At 33.7% G+C, this 20353-nt stretch overlaps 1 protein-coding gene across 15 annotated transcripts in view; it reads right to left on the reverse strand.

The window, feature by feature from the left end:
- ADGRL2 (adhesion G protein-coupled receptor L2) overlaps positions 1–20353 on the reverse strand; it is a 271291-nt gene that overhangs the window by 140920 nt on the left and 110018 nt on the right. For 14 of the 15 annotated variants that reach the window (XM_049709707.1, XM_049709710.1, XM_033416630.2 and 11 more), the window contains one exon: positions 5088–5260. In XM_049709707.1, the coding sequence (XP_049565664.1) occupies positions 5088–5160 (73 nt within the window). In that variant the 5' untranslated portion in view covers positions 5161–5260. Of the gene's footprint in view, positions 1–5087; positions 5261–18895; positions 18973–20353 lie in introns of all 15 variants that reach the window. The other variant, XM_033416623.2, reaches the window with a different exon arrangement.

Below are 20353 nucleotides of genomic sequence, written 5' to 3' on the forward strand. Positions count from 1 at the left end.
AAAGAATATTTAGTGTCCTAAGAGCAGTATAGTTAGGTACTTTCTTAAGGAATAAAATCACATTAATCTGCACTAAAAATATAAATAAATCATTTTAAAAAATGCTTTGTTTTATATCAATGTTAATTTACATAATTTGCAAATTTAAAAAATAAGGTTACATTTGCCTGCAGCAAACATGGATATACCATACAATTCCTATTAATTTAATGGGAGTTGTGACCCCCATTAAGTTTAATAGGAGTCATACGGCCAAATCCCCATGTACCTTGCTGAAAATTTACCTCCTAGCTTTAAACTAATCAAATAATCTGAAATGAACAAAAGCAGTCAATTTTGCTAGACTGGGAAATGTAAAGTCCCTACAGTAAAGTCAATTCAGCATTATGATGGCAATGGCCACGTAGTTAATCCCAGCAAGAAAAAGAACAAGGTTATAACAGTGAGAAGAGACAAACTGAAGCAAGGTGGTTTAGGAGTGCAGAAAACAACATTTACCCATCACAGAAAATACGTTCTGTTTTTTCCAATGTGGAGTCAATTTTCCAATTTTTTTCTTTCTTAGTACAATGTCTAAAAAGAGTAAAAACAAAAATCCCTTTTTGAAGCCTAAAATTATGCCCAAGGAGCCTGATCAGACGGATAAAGAACCATATGAAAAGAACCATAGATAACTGGTTACAACTTCTGAATCACAGTGAAATAAATCATAATTTTTTCTGGAAAAACTTTTTAAAAAGTTACTTTATAGCCACAGCCATGCAACCATATACCTCACCTCAACTACCCGTACACCAGATTACAGTGGTTCTTAAGTGTGATGCTGAGCAACATGAGCCTCATCCCAGAAATTTTTCAGAAATGCAAATGCCTGGGCCCCACCCCAGACCTTCTAGGTGATTCTTATGCTCAAGTTTGAGAACTACTGCAATACTTTATTTCACATCCATGCTGTTCTCTCTCGGTTGGTTTTTTCTCCACCACCATGCTCACCACTGCCTTTATCTAGCTTGTGCAGCTCATACTGAGATTCAGCTCAAGAATTATCATCACTTCAGGCTGGAAGCATTTCTTGACACACACCCAATGCTTCTGGAGTATCACCATCATGGCACTTATCACCCTGTTATTACAACTGTTTATTGTCCCTCTACCAACTATTAAGACCACGACCCTCTTCAAAGATTTATGCTATTCAGTGACGGATACAGAATAAGTGCTTACCATAAGCCAGGCATTGTTCTAGGCATTTGCATGTTGATGAACAACAAAAAAGATCCCTGCCCTTGTGAAGGTGACATTCTGTGTATGTGTGTGTGTGTGTGTGTGTGTGTGTGTGTGTGTAAATATAAATTCTGTACATTTTATTACATGTATGCATCAATAAAAGAATGAAAGATATAAAGAATAAATATAGGTCTGAATTATTCTAATCTTTCTTAAGTTTAACCTTGGAGAACGAAGTTACTATTCCTTCCACTAAATTATAGACCATTCTGAAAAAAATATTTATAGGCCAAAACAGGTTTTTTAAATTCATAAGTGACCCCTAGATCTACTATTTTCCTGCCACTCAACTAGCAAAAAGATCCTACAGCCAAACATCATTTTTTACTAAGACATAATTAACACAAAAATCATTGTAAAATGTGCTTAGAGAATTTAAAAGTACAGTAAAAACTGCTAAGATACTATTTCTACAGCTATGTTCTTAAATTTTCTTGATGTATATAAATAAATATGTAAAGCTGTATCTATGTGGCATTTTTACCTGGCATAATATTTTCTTTGAAATAAGGATAAGCAACAATGTAATTCAAGTTAATTAACTAAAATTTCGACTAATGAAATCTAATTACATACTCACTGCATAAAGAATTCAACCTGAAATCCGTATTACCTACTTCGCTGAAGAACTGCTATTATTTGTAACTTGTCACTTGAGCAAGCCTTCATATATCTGACTTATGCTGGCCAGGGCTCCATTATATAGCATAATTTAATTCTCTAGGACACAAAAATTCAATTTACTTTCCTACTTACTGATACATGTTTCCACAGTGGGTTACTTGGCTTGTAAAAATTGGCCAAAAGAATCAAAGCACCCCAGTTTCTCAACAAAACTGATTTTTAAAGTGCTAGATATTAGTCCTCTAAGAGTAAAATAAATTCTAAAAAAACTTACAAAATATTGTGGAAGTTTGGTCTTTTATAATCATTTTTTATTTGAAAATTCTAAACATAATTTTCAAAAAAACACAGGAGAGACTTTAAGAATAAATAAAACACTGTTCCTACTTTGCAAAAACCAGTAAATTTTAACGGGTAAGACTTTATTCTTAAACACTAATTGAAAGAAATGGAGAAGATAAGCTAATTCTAACAATTAAACCTTTATATAATTAGCTTTTACCATGGTAAAACTTAAAAAAAAATGTTTAGTGATTTGCTCTTTAACATGCACACAAAACATGACATATTTATAATGTTTGCCTGGACTTAGAACAAATACATAATTCCTCCTTGCATATATGGAAATTTACCTCTCATACATACAGATGTAAAACAAATCCAAAATTATGTTAAGCCTTTAAAATCATACACTAAGGTAAAACACTACTGTAAACAGGAAAAAAAGAAAGCTCTGAAAAGGAAGGCACGGTCCATGGCTGAATACAATACACAGGCTTGTTTTATTTAAAAACAAAATCTTATTTAGTTGCTACTACTTAAAAATCTAACGACTGGTTTCTGTTGAAAAGTCAGAAGACTGGCAAAACCAGGCTAAACACTGGAAAGGCAACCACGGTTCCTCCAGCAAGCACTTTCCTGCTTGCTGCAGACCTCCACTGGCCTGCTGCACTCAAGTTACTTTGCCTGCTTGGCCAAATAGGTAGGTGTTTGAGGTTTTGACCCCTGCACGAGACCACAAGCTCCTGAAGAGCAGGACCTGTGCCTTGTGCATTTTTGAACCCCAAGCACCTGGCTCAATTTAGTCACTCAATAAATGAGGAAGGAGGGAGGAAACCATCTAGAAAACCTTATCTGAGCTTACCGGCAAACATCCAGGAGCTGATAAAAAAGTGCTCATAGCTATAAGATTTGAAAAAGTAACAATCATGTAAGGGCCCTGAAGAAACTTAATGGCTGAATAATTAAATTTATATCTTCTTCCCTGTGCTCTCATACCCCACTTTGATTCGTTTTCTCTATAGGTGTTCACAAAGCATTATCTGCTTGCTGGCAATAAAGGACTATCATGTCGCGTAAAACTTTTCTAAGACAAAACCACGTGACGCTGGATCAATGTTCTAACAGTGAAGTGCACAGTAACTCTGTATACCCTCACAGTTAGTAGTGTGGGTTCGTCCTAGGTTCTTTTTACCTGTAGGAGGGAACTGCTTCAAAAGCAACACCCCCTGGCCTGATGCACCAAAAATGAAATTTCTCTTAACAGATATGCATCCTGACCTGATAGGTGACACTAGAAATAAAACTGCAGTATCTCATGAAAAAGTCTCTGGTTTGCTAGCCCCCTGCTGAGTTAAGCTACTGTGCCAGCAAAGTAGTCTCTATCTTGATTGGAAAATTTTTTATTATGTGGACTAATGAGCCATTGATCTACACCTTTTTAAATGTATAAAAACATTCAAACATAACAGCAGGAATTCAGTTAGTTTTTCCCTCTAAAAAAACAGATGCAAAATTATAGACTATACACAAGATTTTCATAACAATCCAAGCCAGAGATTCATATTATTAACTCAGTTTCTGCTCGTTGTTTATCATTACAGTACTATTCATTCAGACATTACATTTTAACGTCAGATTTGATGTATCTTTCAATTCTGATGCAAAGAGCAATATCTTCTGAAAATAAAATATTAACCCATTTGTAACTTTCATGTGTGACAAATCCAAGTGAGCATTATTTACTTTCTGAATACAGAAGTTCTTATGTTAAAATTTTTCTCAACTTGTTATTTATCTGAATTATATTATTAAGTTATGTCAATATACTGAAAGTAGGGGACTGGGACAGCAAGGAGAAGTGATGAAACATAATTTTGGAACAAGCAATTCAAACAGAATTCTTTCGGAAAAATGTTAACATTTTGAAGCTTATTACAAAGACATTAGAATAATAAGCTTCTATCTATTAGTTGACAGTATGCCTTTTTTTCCATCTCCGATTTTATTAACAGGTATAAATGGGATCATTTAAAAGTACATATATAGCCAATTTAAAAATTCCAAGACATTTTCTTCAAGAATATTTAATTGTGACCAAAAAGTCCATTATATTTTACATGCATTCTCCAAGATTTTGCATTCTTTCACAGATTTTACAAGTTTAATATAATTTCATGCTGAATACAATGACTGCCACTACCAACTAGCTATAAAATTAACACATCTTAGCCCCACATTAACTTCTGACCTGCTCTGTAAAAAGCACCTGGAAGGGTGTTATTTTCACATGGAAATAACATGTAAGACTAAAGAAATAACGGATACCAGAAAATCCATATAGTAATTATGGTTTCAACTATTTCATTAACCCTCTAAAGTGTCTTTACTTCTTTAAAAATCAGGTCTGCCTTCAATAAAGATAACATTAGAAAGGAAGCACTATAAAAAATAACTTTTTCCAGAAAATATAAAAAGAATGTATTTAGAAGTTTTAGAACAATGACCACACTTAAGTAGCACACAAAACTAAAGATGAAATCAAAGAGTTGCCACAAAATATTTTCAATTTTACTGGCATAAATTCAGTCAACAAATGTAACATATATACCAAAGCAAAGCTTTCATTTCGTTCTCTCAGGATTATTTACAATGATTATATTTACAAATGTATGTAAAATATAAATTCAGATTTATATCACTTTCTATAATATAGAGCTGTGTAATGAAAATAATTCAACCACCAGAAAAAGAATATGACATACAGGAAATCTTTTTAACACTTAATTCTAAAATAATAAAAAATACTCATTCGAGCCACTTCTACATAAAAAAAAAAGATTGCATAGTTTAAGTTCTCCTGAACTTAAAAAATAAAATTTAAACTGTTACCTTACCTTCTGTATTCGGTAAGAAGCTGATTATAATGATAAACCACAGGCTTCGCATTCTGCAACCAGAAGACACCATTATTGATCCCTTTAAATATTTTCTTTGTATTCCTTAATGAATCTAGTTATAAATGTCCAGCTTCATCGAACCCAGCAGTCTGCATCATTGATCCTCATATCTGAAAAACAAACAAATCCATCATTTACTCTATGGTCCTGCAATGTCACAAAAGATGAAAAAATAATAATAACAACAACTCCTCTCTTTCCCTCCTTTCCTCCCTCCTTCTCCTAAGTATAAAAAAAGGGCATATATTTTGATTCTGTATGCAACAGGAAGTTGCTCCTATACACTGGATATCTGAGCTTTGCATTCTGGAAACAATCAAAACCTCCCGAAATTAAAGGTAATCAGAACATATGAATTCACATAATAGTTATATAATTTCCAAAGACAAATTTTTCTTTGAAAAGATTAAAAAGTTATTCTAGAATAATATATCTGCCTTTCAATGCCACGTATTAGTCATTTTATCAAAGTACTAGCTTTGGTACACAATACCTCCAACAAAATTTCATAAATACATACACTTTCTTTGTTTCTAGTGATGGTAACAGCAGTATTATCTACTCTTTTATCCTATTACCTTGCAAAGTACATTACAGATATAATGAAACAGTTTATTCTTCTATTCAAGGGTGTACAATTTTTAATATATGGTTGTACTTTATATCATAATGGCATTCCAAACACCACATAGCAAACTGTTATTTATCTGGTTACTAGTTATTCATAAAGGGAGCAGTTTAATAAAATGATTGCTCTTAACTATTTTATTTTAAACTTTTAGATTTTCATGTATCAGTTTTTCTTACAGCAAAACTTAGTAAGATCAAACCCATATCCTTGAGTAGTTTAGTCCATCCACTGGACGAAAATAAAACCGCAGACCATGATGATTATATCTCCAAGGTTGCATCACTATTTTTAAAAAACCAAGGGAGGGGTGGCAAAGAATATAAAAACCAAGAGCCAAGTTTAATTCTGACTAGCCCTTAAGGACACAGTTCTTCAAATGCAGAGGATACAAAAACTTCAGAAGTGATTTAATCAGCATTTTCTAAGTTCCCAGAATCACATGAAACCAGGTTATTTGCTGGGTTCTACTGAAGTGTTTTACTGCTTTCTGGGGTAGCATGAGGAATCAAAGAGTAAATACCAGCCTTACAATACACACATACTATGAAGGCAGTTCCAAAATATATACAGCCTCCTGATCTAGCTTCTGAGGATAAAGAAATTACAAATTCTTCCTTTAAAGTTTTCCCATGCTATCCTTAACCTGGTGCAAATAAAGAGTTTTTTTTAAGTGGAGCACTGAAAGTTACATGAGGTTGTCTCTATAATGCAAATCAAATGAACTCTTACATAATTTAGATGCTATCACTAAAGCATAAAGAAAATTTAGAAAACCAAATTTCCCTAGATAACTTTTGAGTTCTCTGTTTCACATTATCTGAGCTACTCTGCATTTGCTACATTCTTAATGCATCGTATGTGATTCTATTAGCAGGTCACTATATTCTGCTATCACTTCGCTACAATGTAACTTCAATGGAAAAGGGGTCAGATGCTAAATGGTTTGGAACACTTATGCTACAAAGTCACTATCTTGCTTCACCAACACACAGAAAGAAGGTAAAAAATTAATCTGAAGTCATTATCTAGTGTTTAAATATGAAGACCCATAAAACCACAAAAGGAACTAGCAAGATATTTTTGTCATAAGAAGTTTATTTTATCATGCCTATAGTTTCTGAGATAAAACTGCTTCCATATACACCTCCATGATTCATAATCAGCCCAGTTTTTTTAGCTCCCTCTGAAACCTGTGAAGACAATTACGTATCATAATGAGGGAATCAGAACTGGCATTACCAAGTTTTAAGAACACCTCAGATGTTCTTAGAAATAAAACAAAAACAAAGGGAAAGCAAGCTTCCTCCTCTGCATGCCAAAAATATAAAAAGAAGAATGATACATCAAAAATTAATCTGACAGAGGAGACACATGGCACACAACCCTGAAAAACTGGCTGGCTCTCCATTCATTTTTCACTCTGAGCTCCCAAAGACTATTCAAAAGACAAAATCAAAAGTAAACCTTCCATTTACAACTGCTGTGCAAAGTACTTGCCTTAAAACTGCAAGCTATTTTATATAAAGCACAGAGAGAAGTCAGATAATTTCATGGCCTGTCATATCAAAAGGGCTAATCAGTGAACAATTTCTTACTACCCACAGACTGGTCAATGATTGGCTCAAGCAATTAGAATAAATTTAATGTGTGGAAGAGGTGCATTAATTTTACTTGTAGTAATTAAGTCAGCCTTTGGAATGCTCCTGATTTAAGCAAAGAATCCTGACTGCCCAGGTTTTGGTTGTAATGGGTACTTTCATTTCAATGAACTAATGCATACAGGCTGCGTGCCCACATGCACAACCCTTGAACACATTTCCACTTTCTTAAAGCGATCCAAGATCGGTCTGTCTTTGGTCATCCGCTATTTGAAAGAGTCCTTGTTTGTGGGAAGAAAGAGAAGGAAGAAATCAGGGACTGACGACTGCCTTGTAAGAGACAGCTGCCAAGATAGGAAAACCTCTGTTAGTGAAGGGAAAAGGAGGAGGAAACCACACAACCCAGACCTCTTTTGTGGTCTCTGGCCAGGATAGAATATTTTATGAACTGATTTTAACTATACGCTCTAGTCAACTATGAGACTTAGTATAAATGACTGTTTCTAACAAACAGAAAGAGATTCTGGAATGTAATAAAATCATGGCTTCTTTCGCCCAAATAAAGCTTAAGTCCATCCATCTGTCTGTGCAATGAGTAAAAGAATATCAAATTTATTTTTCTCATTCTGCTATCTACATCAAATCACTTTCACATCAAATAAAATTATTTTCTAAAGTTCAAGCTTTAAATGCAATTTTGAAAAGTCAAAAGATTTTACTGCTGTGATCCAAATTAAAAACAACCTTCCATTAAAGAAATTAATGAAAACTGAAATACTTAGCAGACCATAATCAGCTAAGGATAGAATGAATAAATAATCAAACATGGTGAAACTAATCCCAAGAAAACATTGCTCCTAAATCAAACTGGAGCCACAAGACACTCACTGGCATAGATGGAGCCAACAGACTCTATATAACTACCTGCAAAATGAAGCTCAGTATAAGTGTCTCACAATGCAAAACAAGAACAAAAACAAGGAACAAAACCAGAAAAGGGCTATTAAACTTTCTTTCAACAAACAGAAAAGATTAAGTGACTCCCCATATTAAAAACCAGTTTGTCCTTAGATTTTTAGAAAAACTCTTCCCAAGAACTTCAGGGAAAAATTGGGAGGGTAAAGGCACAGATGAAACCCCACATAATGCTAAGTAACAGTTCATTGCTTAATAAAAACTGAAACAGAACATTTTTACTCAAACTACAAGTGACTATTTCTTTTCTTATCCTTCATATAAGGGGATTCAAACTATTTCATCCTAACTTTGTTTCTATAACCACCTGCCATTGTCTACCAAACCTCTGTCAAGATTTTTTTTAGAGTAAGTATCCTATTACTCTGAAAAGTCAATTAATGCATCATTAATACTAAACCTTCCAAAGCTGAACAACGACTTCCAGGAACATGCCTCAGCATTGTTTATATCCCAACAGTCCTCAATGTTTTATACACTACTTACAATGTACAGTTAGCTGTAGCCTTTCAGACAGTAACCTGCTTATATTTATTAGCTGCATTAAACATCCCATGCCTTAAACTGTCAGCAAAATTAAGAAACCATTACTAATCAGTTTTAATATGTGTGTATTTATGTTACATTACTAAGAAATCACATTTAACCTTATATATGATATCTGTCTAGCAAAAATAGAAAAAAAATAAAACCCATTTGTTGAAAAGCATCAATGAAAGAAGTAGGATACAGCATGCTTCAAATTAATGAGAGAAAAAGATAATTTTTTTCTAAAAATGGTTAACTGAGTTGATATTCTACTAAGTGCAAAGACACTAAAATTCATATCTAAAGCTTTATCTTTGATTTCTACTCATGGACACTGAACTACTGTGAACACTGGATATTACGCCCAAACAACCATAAGTATGAGAACCGGAAAGGCAAAGAGACATATTAAGCAGGAAACCTACCAAAGTTACCCATCCTTGTTACTATGCACTAATGCTGTATAAAATGAAACATTCACACTTTGTGTAAGCCTAAACTTCTATGCACTAAGTGTATGTCAATTTTAAATGAGAGCTAAAGACAGCTGTACAAAATCAGTCTTTCTGATCTAATTTGTGCTATAAAATTATAGCCACTATGGGACAGAATTTACTAACTAAAGAAAGTTGCTTTTCTATGTTTTACCAAAACAACAATAACAATAGCAACAGGATATTAACCCCACTCTGCCCCCACTGCAAAGATTTAGAAAATAAAAAATAAATTGCAGAATTTCCCCTTCTTGTTAACATAGGAGAAAACATCAACACCCTTGGGATTTTTCTTTCAGTAAGTTGCCTAAGTAAACCCTTGTTACCACTAATCAGAAAGCCTTTTTTAGCTCCAGACATTTGACGTTCTTTTCGCGTTGGACTTTATTTTCTTTCCCTTCACGAAGATAGGGCTCGGGTTGGAAATGCTAATAGCGATTTTAAAACCACGTGGCCAACCAATAGTCGCCACCCTCTTTCTGTTTCATTTCTGCAGATATTGGTATCAAATATAGAGTACTTTAATTACACCATTTATACTAAAGTCCCCTTAACATTCATTTTTGATCTTACCCTTTATTGAAACTTCTTCATCATTGTGAAGGTATAAATTCTCCTGTGAGAGGACTTAGAGGAGGAGTAGAAAGGAGAAGAGTTCAGGAATGCTCCCAGTAAATTATATCTGCTATCTGCTATGATATTTAGGAGTCATGCTAGGCATGCAAAAGAGGCTTGTAGCTGTGGACTCTGGAGGCACAATGCAGGGCAGTCTGCCATTCTCTTCATTAAAATGCTTCCAGTTGAAATAATAAAAACAAATGGCTGTCATTTTCAAACCAACATGGGGGACATTTTATGACTGAACATAAAGCTGCAAATGAAGTATCAAAAGAAAAGGAAAAAGTGAAGCTACATGCCCAGTTCAAAATATTACCTTATATAACATGAAAGTTGATGGCGTCCCCAACTTTTATATCAAAAAAAATCATAAATCCATTGGTTTAAAATATTTTGTATTTATTGTTAAATTACAATACACCTACAATATAGAATTTAGTTCTTTCCCCATTTGGGGGAAAGGGAAAGCTATTTTTAAATAGCACTCCTCTCCAAAGTTAAAACTTTTGATTTCTTCTTAACTTTCTAATGGTCTAGAATTCTCGTGCAGTATTTTTGAGTTGAATATAAATTATGGGTACCAAGGCCAAAAATATTTCCTGAGTGCCTACTGCGCGTGAAATACTGTATCAGACACGTATCAGTAATCCTTAAAAGGCCAATATCATAAAGGTCAGAAGTCTGAGGTTCCGAAAAGTTAACTCCTTTACTGGAAGTTACTCAGCTAGCAGGCAGCAAAGCTTGAATTCCAATCAAGGCTAATTACAAGGACATTCTTTCTTAGTTGCTAAGTTATTCATTCAGAAACATTTACTGAGGATCTATTACATGCTGTGTACTGAGGAACCTAAGAGACAAAACTCCTAACCCTCAGGGAGATTACATTCTAGCTCAAAAATAACCCTTTCTAAATAGAAAGCTACAATTGCCTGGCACAGAGTTAGGTACCTCCAAAATGATAAAGCTACACAGATAAACTAAATAGTTTACTTATATTATTCATGAAATCTTCACAACAACCTGCGAAATATAAATTATTATCCCCAATTTGCCTTAAAATGAGAATACCTAACGTGTACAAGGACAGTAAACAACAGCAGGGCTGGGATATAACACCATGTTCTAAAACCACTATTGCCACAAATTAAGTAGTTCAGATAAGCCTACTCACTTTATGTGTTTTATTATCTTTCCTTTTGGAATAAAAAATACAAACAGAACAAAGTCATTTTGGGATTATGAAAGTGACGAAATACAAAAAAAATAATGAGTTGATTTTCAAAATGTTTACATGAGTAAAACTAACATCCCTTAGGTAATGATAGCTAAATGTTAACTTAATTTTTAGTATTTCCAGTTAAGCTATCTTAATTTTATTCACTATTTAAAGTGCTCACGATATATGTTATAAATTAACAAATTATTCTAGATGAATCTTATGAGCCAAAATACCTGAGAAGTTGCTTACAAGTCAAAATTATAAACCTAAGTATTTCCTCAAATATAATTAACAATGGAAAGAACATTTTAATGTCAACTTCTGTGATATTATGGTCTCTTCACTGTTCAGGCAAATAGAAAAGAAAAAATCCAATGTTGCTCACGAGATGCACTCTTATCCTTGGCTCACTACACTGGATCCTTTGTTCATAAATCATTGTTACTAGCCATTCTTTGAATCAATATTCAGATTCCCTCTTGGTCTCTATGTACAACCACTAAATGAAATAATAATGACCCAGGATCTGTCGTATATTGGATCATCAATATCACCATCAGGAGTTTCTTAAAGGTAATGAGGTAATCTGAGTAAAATATGTCAAATGAACTTAAAAATGAAAAATTAACTACAAAGAACACACAGTAAGAAGCTGAAAAAAATTTTCTGAAGTATATAGCACATTGCCTTTTGTAATCAATAAATGATAAAACTCAGCTGCAAGCTATGTCAATATACATAGTGTCATCTCAACTTGCAATTCTAAAATAAAATAAATAATACTAACAGTAAAATTGCATGTATGTCAGTTTAGGTCAATGACTGTCTAGTGATTACATTCCAGATATTTTTGATATTGAGTACTTCTAAGGAGAATTAAATACATAAGAAAATGATTAAGACCCCAAATATGAATTAATTAATAACTGTTAAACTCCCAAAAAGTTAGTGATAATAAATATATTTTATACCAAAATAATGAAAGAAAAGAGAAATAAAAGCAGTTTATAGACCTGTGTTTCCCTTGAGATGTGTACTTAGGTCAACCAATATCATCTTAATGACAAGAGCCCAAGACTGAGATGAGGAACACAGTCTAGAATCCTGGCTTAACCTACCACTATGAGTGCTGGGACAAATCACAATCATCTAAGCCTCAAGTTCAGCAACTATATACAAGGATAGGAATACACAATAAATTTACTATTCCATTATTTTCTGAATTATTCCAATAACATGTTTATGGTCCTGATTCCATCTTAAGTAATCTTAAAGGAGATTTTTAAGGGTTATTGCAATATGTTTCACTAAAAGCTTGTCTCTTATCAAAATATCTCTCAGCAATTACTTTAATAATTCAGAGTTTTAAAATTACATCTAAAAGAGTTGCTATTACAAAAAACATTTTTTGAAACCTACCTACAGATTACATTACAGATTATTACATCAGCAGCCATAATACAATAACCTGAGACTCATTCAGCTCACATATTTCACACTCCGCCTTTGTGGGAAAACGCACATGATCAAACAGCAAGACGACATGCTTTTTCCAGAAAAAGCAAGTTCCTGTGCCTTAGCCCACGTTAGTCTCCATTAAGCCCTACATTCCATACCATACACTCTGTGTCTACAAGCAAAACTCAAAATAACAGTATTTTATTGAATGGTAAAGAAAAAGTATATATCAATTATTTCTGAAAATTAACTTAATGAACAACATTAGAAATAAAGTTTCAGTTTAAGTGAATGAACAAGAACAGACTCTTACTTCCAGTGTTCGACTGATATTCTATGTGGTCAGCATGCCTGATTCCTCTAAAGAGCATTAGAAGACATATGGGAAGGCAAGAAAAATGTTTATAGATAATATTTTAAAACATAATGGACTGAGTCATTTTTAATGATTGTTAAAAAAATTTAAAACTTTAGTTCATTAAAAAAAATATAACATGTTTTATGTCTAGTGCTTCTTAACTAGTGACTCATGGAGTGAGGGAGGTATGTGGTTTTTAGAAAAGGGATTTTCAACATTAAAATATAATTTTATAACCTCTATTAAAATTTCAAGGACTTCCTGGTGGCTCAGTTGTTAAGAATCTGCCTGCCAATGCAGGGGACACAGGTTCGAGCCCTGGTCCGGGAAGATCCCACATGCCACACAGCAACTAAGCCCGTGTGCCACAACTACTGAGTCTGCGCTCTAGAGCCCATGAGCCACAACTACTGAGCCTGTGCACCACAACCACTAAGCCCATGTGCCACAACAACTGAAGCCCGCATGCCTAGAGCCCGTGCTCCGCAACAAGAGAAGCTACTGCAGCGAAAAGCCCACGCACTGCAACGAAGAGTAGCCCTTACTCGCCGCAACTAGAGAAAGCCCGCACGCAGCGATGAAGACCCAACACAGCCAAAAAAAAACCAAAAAAAAAAGCAATGTTTAATAAAAAGAAACATAGGTTATAAAAAGCTGAGAAAAATTGACTAGAAGCTTGAATTACTTGCCAAGACTCTCTTACTTGGTAAAAGACATGTTATTTTTGCAGTATTTCATTAATTTTTTATAAATTTTCTAAATCAGAAAACTGATATTTGAGGAAAATATAACCCTCGTTGCCACTCCACATACAAAGCAAAAAACTGAGCTTAATAAGAATAACTTCCAAAGATAACAACCAGTAATTCTTCAGCTCTCTTAAGCTAAAAACTATCAATAGTATCCCATTTTGTTTAGAAAAATTAGAAGCAAGGAATTATGTAGACTGATACTATACAGAAGAGATCAGGAAACTTTTTTCTGTAGAGGACCATATAAGTAAATATTTTAGGCTTTAAGGACCGTAGAGCCTCCGTCACAACTATACACTTCTCCCTTTGTAGCATGAAACCCACCATAGACAATGTGTAATGAATAAGCATGGCTGTGTGTCAATAAACTTTACTGCAAAAATTGCCAGCCAGGCAGTTTACTAACTCCTGCTATAGATTAACCGATACAAGATGGAGATAACTGAATGCAGTTCGGTCAAATAATGAACTGACCAATAACCATCAACATCTACCAGAATATTCAAACCAACTTCAGTCTGTTATTTTAAGAAATTAATTTAAATGTAAAGGTAAGTTAACTACGCTGGAATGAGAAAAACAAAATAAAGCAGCATTATACTGACCAAAACAAATTAGTGTTTCAGTGTGTGTATAACAGAGCCATATGTACAGCTTACAGTGCTTGGGGAGCAACTCCAGAAAAGAAAATAAAAGGCATTACCACAATAACCTATCTTACTACTTTGGCAGGAGAGAATGTAAAACCAATCAAAACAGTAAGTAATGGGAGGCTGAAAAGCAATGAGGTTTGGACAAGACCCCTGAGGTATTCTACCATTAGTATGATGGTTTCAAATAGCTGTTGGTAAAAGTGGCTTCAAACTCGTGAAACTTCTGTCATCACTGCTACTCACCCATATGAAACACTGGATATATCCCAGTCCCACATTGTATTCAAAAGGAGACTACTAAATTCTAATTTGTTGAATTTCTGCTATAAAGCTAAAAATTCTACAAGGCCAGAATCACCAATCTTACTCAAAAAAAAATTATGAAGTCACAATAAATGCATACATTTCTGTTAGAACAAAAGAATTTTTAGAGTTTTCCAATTCCTTATATCCAGGCTCTTCCCAATCAATATTTGACTGTTACTATTATAATAAATATTTTTACTTTCTGCAAGCTAATGTTACCTAAAATTGAATAGTCACACTATAACGTGCCATAAGAATAATATTTCTAAGCTACAATTAATAGGTAACCACATTTAAAACACATCAGCTAAACTTTTCTCTCTATCTATATATATACATATATATATATATAAAAGACAAAAGAGTGTCTATATATATATATATATATAAGACAAAAGAGTGGAGGTTACAAATTTTTAATAAGAGCATTATATTATGGTAGTAATAATCTAGGTGTTTTACTGGAAGTGAAGTGGATTACTGTAAATGAAATTTTAAAATGTCCTTTCCATTTTACAGATAACACAAAATGACTTTTTTCATGTCTCTGGCGATAAGGATAGATCTGCCACACATTTAAATGGTGCCTTCATACTTCCCACCCTGACTCATGAATTAATAATTTAGTGACATTAATACAAGAAGATAAATGATAAAAAGGTTAAGGCGCATGGGCCAACCATACACACATACTTCTTTGAGCACAGTTAATACTTCTCTGCCAATTACAGTTAAAACTTTTTAACTGTTTTCAACAGCATTTTTACAATCTAAGTAGCAGCTTATGCGCACACAATTTCACACAATTCAGGCTTAATAAATTTCCTGCTGGTACCAAACAATCATTCTAGGGGATTAAAGTGCAACATCTGTTAACATTAATACTGTTTTATATAGTCCTATGTATTAATGAAGCCTCTATACCATTATTAGTCTCCTAAAAAACCTTCTAGGCCAAAATACTGATTCAACATGAATTACACATTTATGCTTTACAGTAACAAAGAAATACATTAGTGTGACATGGTAAAATAAAAAAATCACACCCACTATGAAGTGACAGATTTCCTTTGACCCGAGCTTGCTAAGTGTGCGTGCAAAGATACATATACACACAAATGAAATTAACTCAGTCTCTAAGTTTTCAAAACCAAAAATCCTCTGGAGCATTATTCATTAAGTTTGGATAAAATACAGTTCTTTGAATATAAAAGGTACTTCATTTTAAAGTGGTACTCATTCACTCACAGTTTTATCAATTCTTTTTCTGAAATGTTTTAATCCCCTCTCATTCTTTTCATTCCTTCTGCCCTGACCTCTTTCTCTCTCAACTTCTGTAAAAATCTCGTGGCTAATTTCTTGCCCTCCATCCAGCTTGCCAACCTCCATTAGACTGCTCTTCCTAATTCCACTCTAAACCATAAAAATGTGTAAAACTGGAACCAATTCTAGAAATCACTTTATATATGAGACAAAGAAAACACTTGGGGTTGTGACTTAACAAAGGCAGACCTCAGAACTGCTGATTTTCAAATTTTCTCTTAAGTACATATATTATTATCTCACTGTAGTTTAATTATCACAACAAACCTAGTATCTCTATTTTAACAACAGAGGGACTGGAGGGGCGGTGGTAAAAGGAAAAAGTTTTAAAAAAAAAGTGGCAAAAAGCAAACAACAAGAATAGAGCCCAAATAGATCTAACTTCAAAAATAATTCAACCCTCTACTTCTGTCAAACTTATTTGCTCAGTGATTCTGAATATGCCCTTCAAATTGACTTATATTCAAGATTTTTTTTAACCATATAGAAAACATTCCCCTCCCTGCCACCTAAGAAAATTCCATACAGACTTAACAGGTTTAAAAGCCACCTATGACATAAAGCCAACTGGATCACCTCCAACTGAAAAACACCCCTCTTTCCAAAAATTCCTACAGTCATTGTACCATTTGTATAATAGTTATTATTGGGTTGTCTTATAACTCTTCTTCAATTAAGCTTTTAAACTATTTTTTAAACCTCTTTTGTCAAAATGTTCAATATTTATCTTTCTTCAATGTAAGTCTCTTCAAACCAAACCAAAAAAACGTCCAGGATACATACTCTGTTCAAAGCATTGAGGCTGGTACTGCAAGAAATACAATGATGTGGAAGATAAGGAAATGATACAAGGGCACAAATAACTTTACATAGTACTTAAATGTAATTAAGAAAGTAAGTGCTCCTTAGGGACCACAGCTTTTGCTCATCCCTTCAATCGATTCTGATAATTAATGTAATATCCTGGTGATTAATAGAGTGAATATACAATAAATTAACCAGTTTTCTGGAAAATTATTATAATTTTCAATGAATTTCTTTTTTGGCTAACATCTAAACTTGGGAATGAACATCCTTTTTTTATTTCCTGTTCTTCCTCTTTAACTATTAAGGTAATTAATTCGATTTTTGGACCTAGGAGGCTTAACCTCACCTTGCACCTTTCCTAGCATATTTATGCTATTCCTTCTACCTGAAATCCCCTCTGCCAACCACTATTCCTTTTCTAAGACTCAGTTGAGGCCGATCACTTGACGATCTAACTCCCTCCTTCCCTCAACCTCCACAGCACACACCAGAGGAACACTGTCATTTGTGTACAAAATCACAAGTAGCTAAAGTATCATTTTCAAAATTATTGTGAGCTAAATGAAAACAGGACCCATGGCTTTCACATCTATAACCTCAGTTCTGGGTACCCTTGCATAATGCCTGGCAAATAGCATATAATAAATGTTTTCAACAAAAAAGAAGGAAGGAAATTAGGTAAATAGAAAGGAGAGAGGGAGGAAGGGGTGAATGAATAAACTGAACTATGGGAAGTAATGTCCATGAATCGAGGGCAAGATGAAGAAAAGTGAATGAATTCAGAAACTGAAGTACAAAACTGAAACACAATTTTTTAAAACAACTGGAAACAAACGTAGAGATCTCCTAAAATAGGGATTTTTCAAGCAATTTTTTGAAATATTTAATGTTTAATTAAATATTGAGGAATTGCCAATTTAAGGCACAAAAAATAAAAACGGCTATTTTTCACAAGTTTAATTTATCATTGTTTGGCATAAAATACTTTCCTGTTATCATTTGCAGAAGTCAAACAAACTCCCTCAAGCAAGTTTTAAAAACCACTGACCCTCCTCACTAACAGTGAGGAAGCAAAAATGTCCACAATTAGGGAGTGGAAAAACTAAACATGCAATTCAGGTCCAACCAAACTCCAGCAGAATAATCCCCTGATGAAGTTTTTCTTTAAAATACAGATTTCCTTCAACTTACGATGGGATTAAATCCCTATAAACCCATAAAAGTTGAAGATATCTAAGTCACAAATACATTTAATATACCTAACCTACCGAGCCTCATATATTAGCCTAGCCTACCTTAAATGTGCTCAGAACACTTACATTAGCCCACAGTTGGGCAAAATCATCTAACATAAAGCCTATTTCATAATAAAGTGTTGAATATCTCATATAACTTATTGAATACTATACTGAAAGTGAAAAACAGAAAGACTGTATAGGTACACATATTTGTCATGGTGGCTGGGAGCTGAGGCTCACTGCCGCTGCCCAGCATCAAGAGAGTATTGTACTGCGTATAGCTAGCCCGGAAAAAATAAAAAATTAGAATTTGAAGTACGGTTTCTACTGAATGCATATCGCTTTTGCACCACAGTAAAGTCAAAAAATCCTCAGTCAAACCACCGTAAATCGAGGACCATCTGTATTTGAAAATTCAATAAGTGAAATACTGAAAATAACTTAAAATCTTTTAAAGTATTAGAGAATGTGAAATTATATAAAACTATATTAAGTATACCTGAGAAATTTGCTTTTAAATAAAAACAGGATGGGGTAAATAAACAAAGTTGACATTTATTTTCAAAGTACACTAGAAGTGCAAGATAATTTCTTCTTGCAAAAATTTTTGACGAAGTAGGCTTCCACATCTACATATTCTCCCAGCAATATTTTGAATTTGAGAACACACCGTTTCCAACAGTGAAATTCCTCCCAAAAGTCAATTGTTTTAAATAAGGTCAGCATAAAGGTACAATACAGTTTTATCACCATTCAGAACAAAGAATGAAAAAATTAAAATCCACACCTCTTTTCTCCTCCAATATTATGGGACTGACATTAGCACTCTTAATTCAATGCCAGTCTTGGGCTTATATCTCACCTCTGTATGAAAAAACAGTAAATTTCACACTGGGAATTAAACTTCAGCTTTAGTTTGCAATTAAGGTATCTGACGTTGCCTATAATGCATATGGCATTGCAGATTTATTTCTTTTTAGCATTTTTTATTTACTAAAGCTGTTGAAAAACCATGGCTACTTCTAAATCCTAACTTTCCACCCTTCCTCAGACTAGCATTTGCAATTAAACTGACTTTAATATACAAGTCAAGCAATGGTAACAATAAATCTAAGCAGCTCGTTTGCAGAAAGATATCTAAATATTAAATATGCAATTTAACAGGTTTTAATAATTAAATGGTAATTGTAAATGGTACAATATATATGTCTGTCCTAATTTGGAAAGACGAGCTTCTCACATAATACTCATCAAACTAAATACAAGAAATTGTTCAGGCATTTCACTAAATTAAAATCTTGAAACCCTACAGCTACAATGTACAAATTTAGATTTTATTAATACTTTAAATCAAACCATAGTTATTATTCAGTTTCCTATTATGCAATTTATAGTCTTTGGCTATGAATACAAGAACCTCATGTAAAACACAAATATACACCTGAAACTAGCACAATATTGTAAATCAACTATACTCCAATATAAAATAAAAAATAAATTTAATAAATCTACAAAATAAATAAATAAAACACAAATAAACCAAAAAACTAAACCTTACAGCCTCAGATCCACATAATAAAAATTTTCACTTTAATCAGCACTTAAAAAAGCATGAATATCACTTAAACATATGCAGGTATATACTCAAGAATATTTTTAGAGATATCTATAAAGGAAGCAAAATTATAATTTTTCACAGGTCACATTAAAAATATACGTATCAACTTGAAGCAATTTTTGCACAGCCAATATTCTTTAGGCGCAATGCACACACCTCAAAGCATTGTCAGAAAAATGGGCTCGTTCCTCCTCCCTTGCTCTCAACAGGCCAATGGCAGGAATGAATGACTCGTATAGAACCTAGCTCTCCCTCTACCCTGAGTTCAATCAATGGCCAAATTCTGTCCCATCACTACAAAACTTTGCCACACTGTCTACTGCCACTGCCACTCACCTGGACTGTCATCCACACTTTCTAAGTAGGTTCCGTTTCCTCCAGTATTTCCCTACTCTAGTTCATTGGTTACACCACCATGACCGTCAGCAATTAAATGTAACACTTTCTCAACAGAAAAATATTAACAGCTTTTTATGGCCTTCATGAGAAAGTCTAATCATAGCACAGTAGGCTCTTCATAAACACGCCCCTAACTAACATCCCAGTTTCATCTCCTTCCACTTCCTGGGCAATTTGTACTCTCCATACACAGTCTCCTTAAGGTACCATTTTCTGCCTTTGTTTTCC

The sequence above is a fragment of the Orcinus orca genome, chromosome 1, assembly GCF_937001465.1.
Source record: "Orcinus orca chromosome 1, mOrcOrc1.1, whole genome shotgun sequence".
In the NCBI taxonomy this organism is placed as follows: domain Eukaryota; kingdom Metazoa; phylum Chordata; class Mammalia; order Artiodactyla; family Delphinidae; genus Orcinus; species Orcinus orca.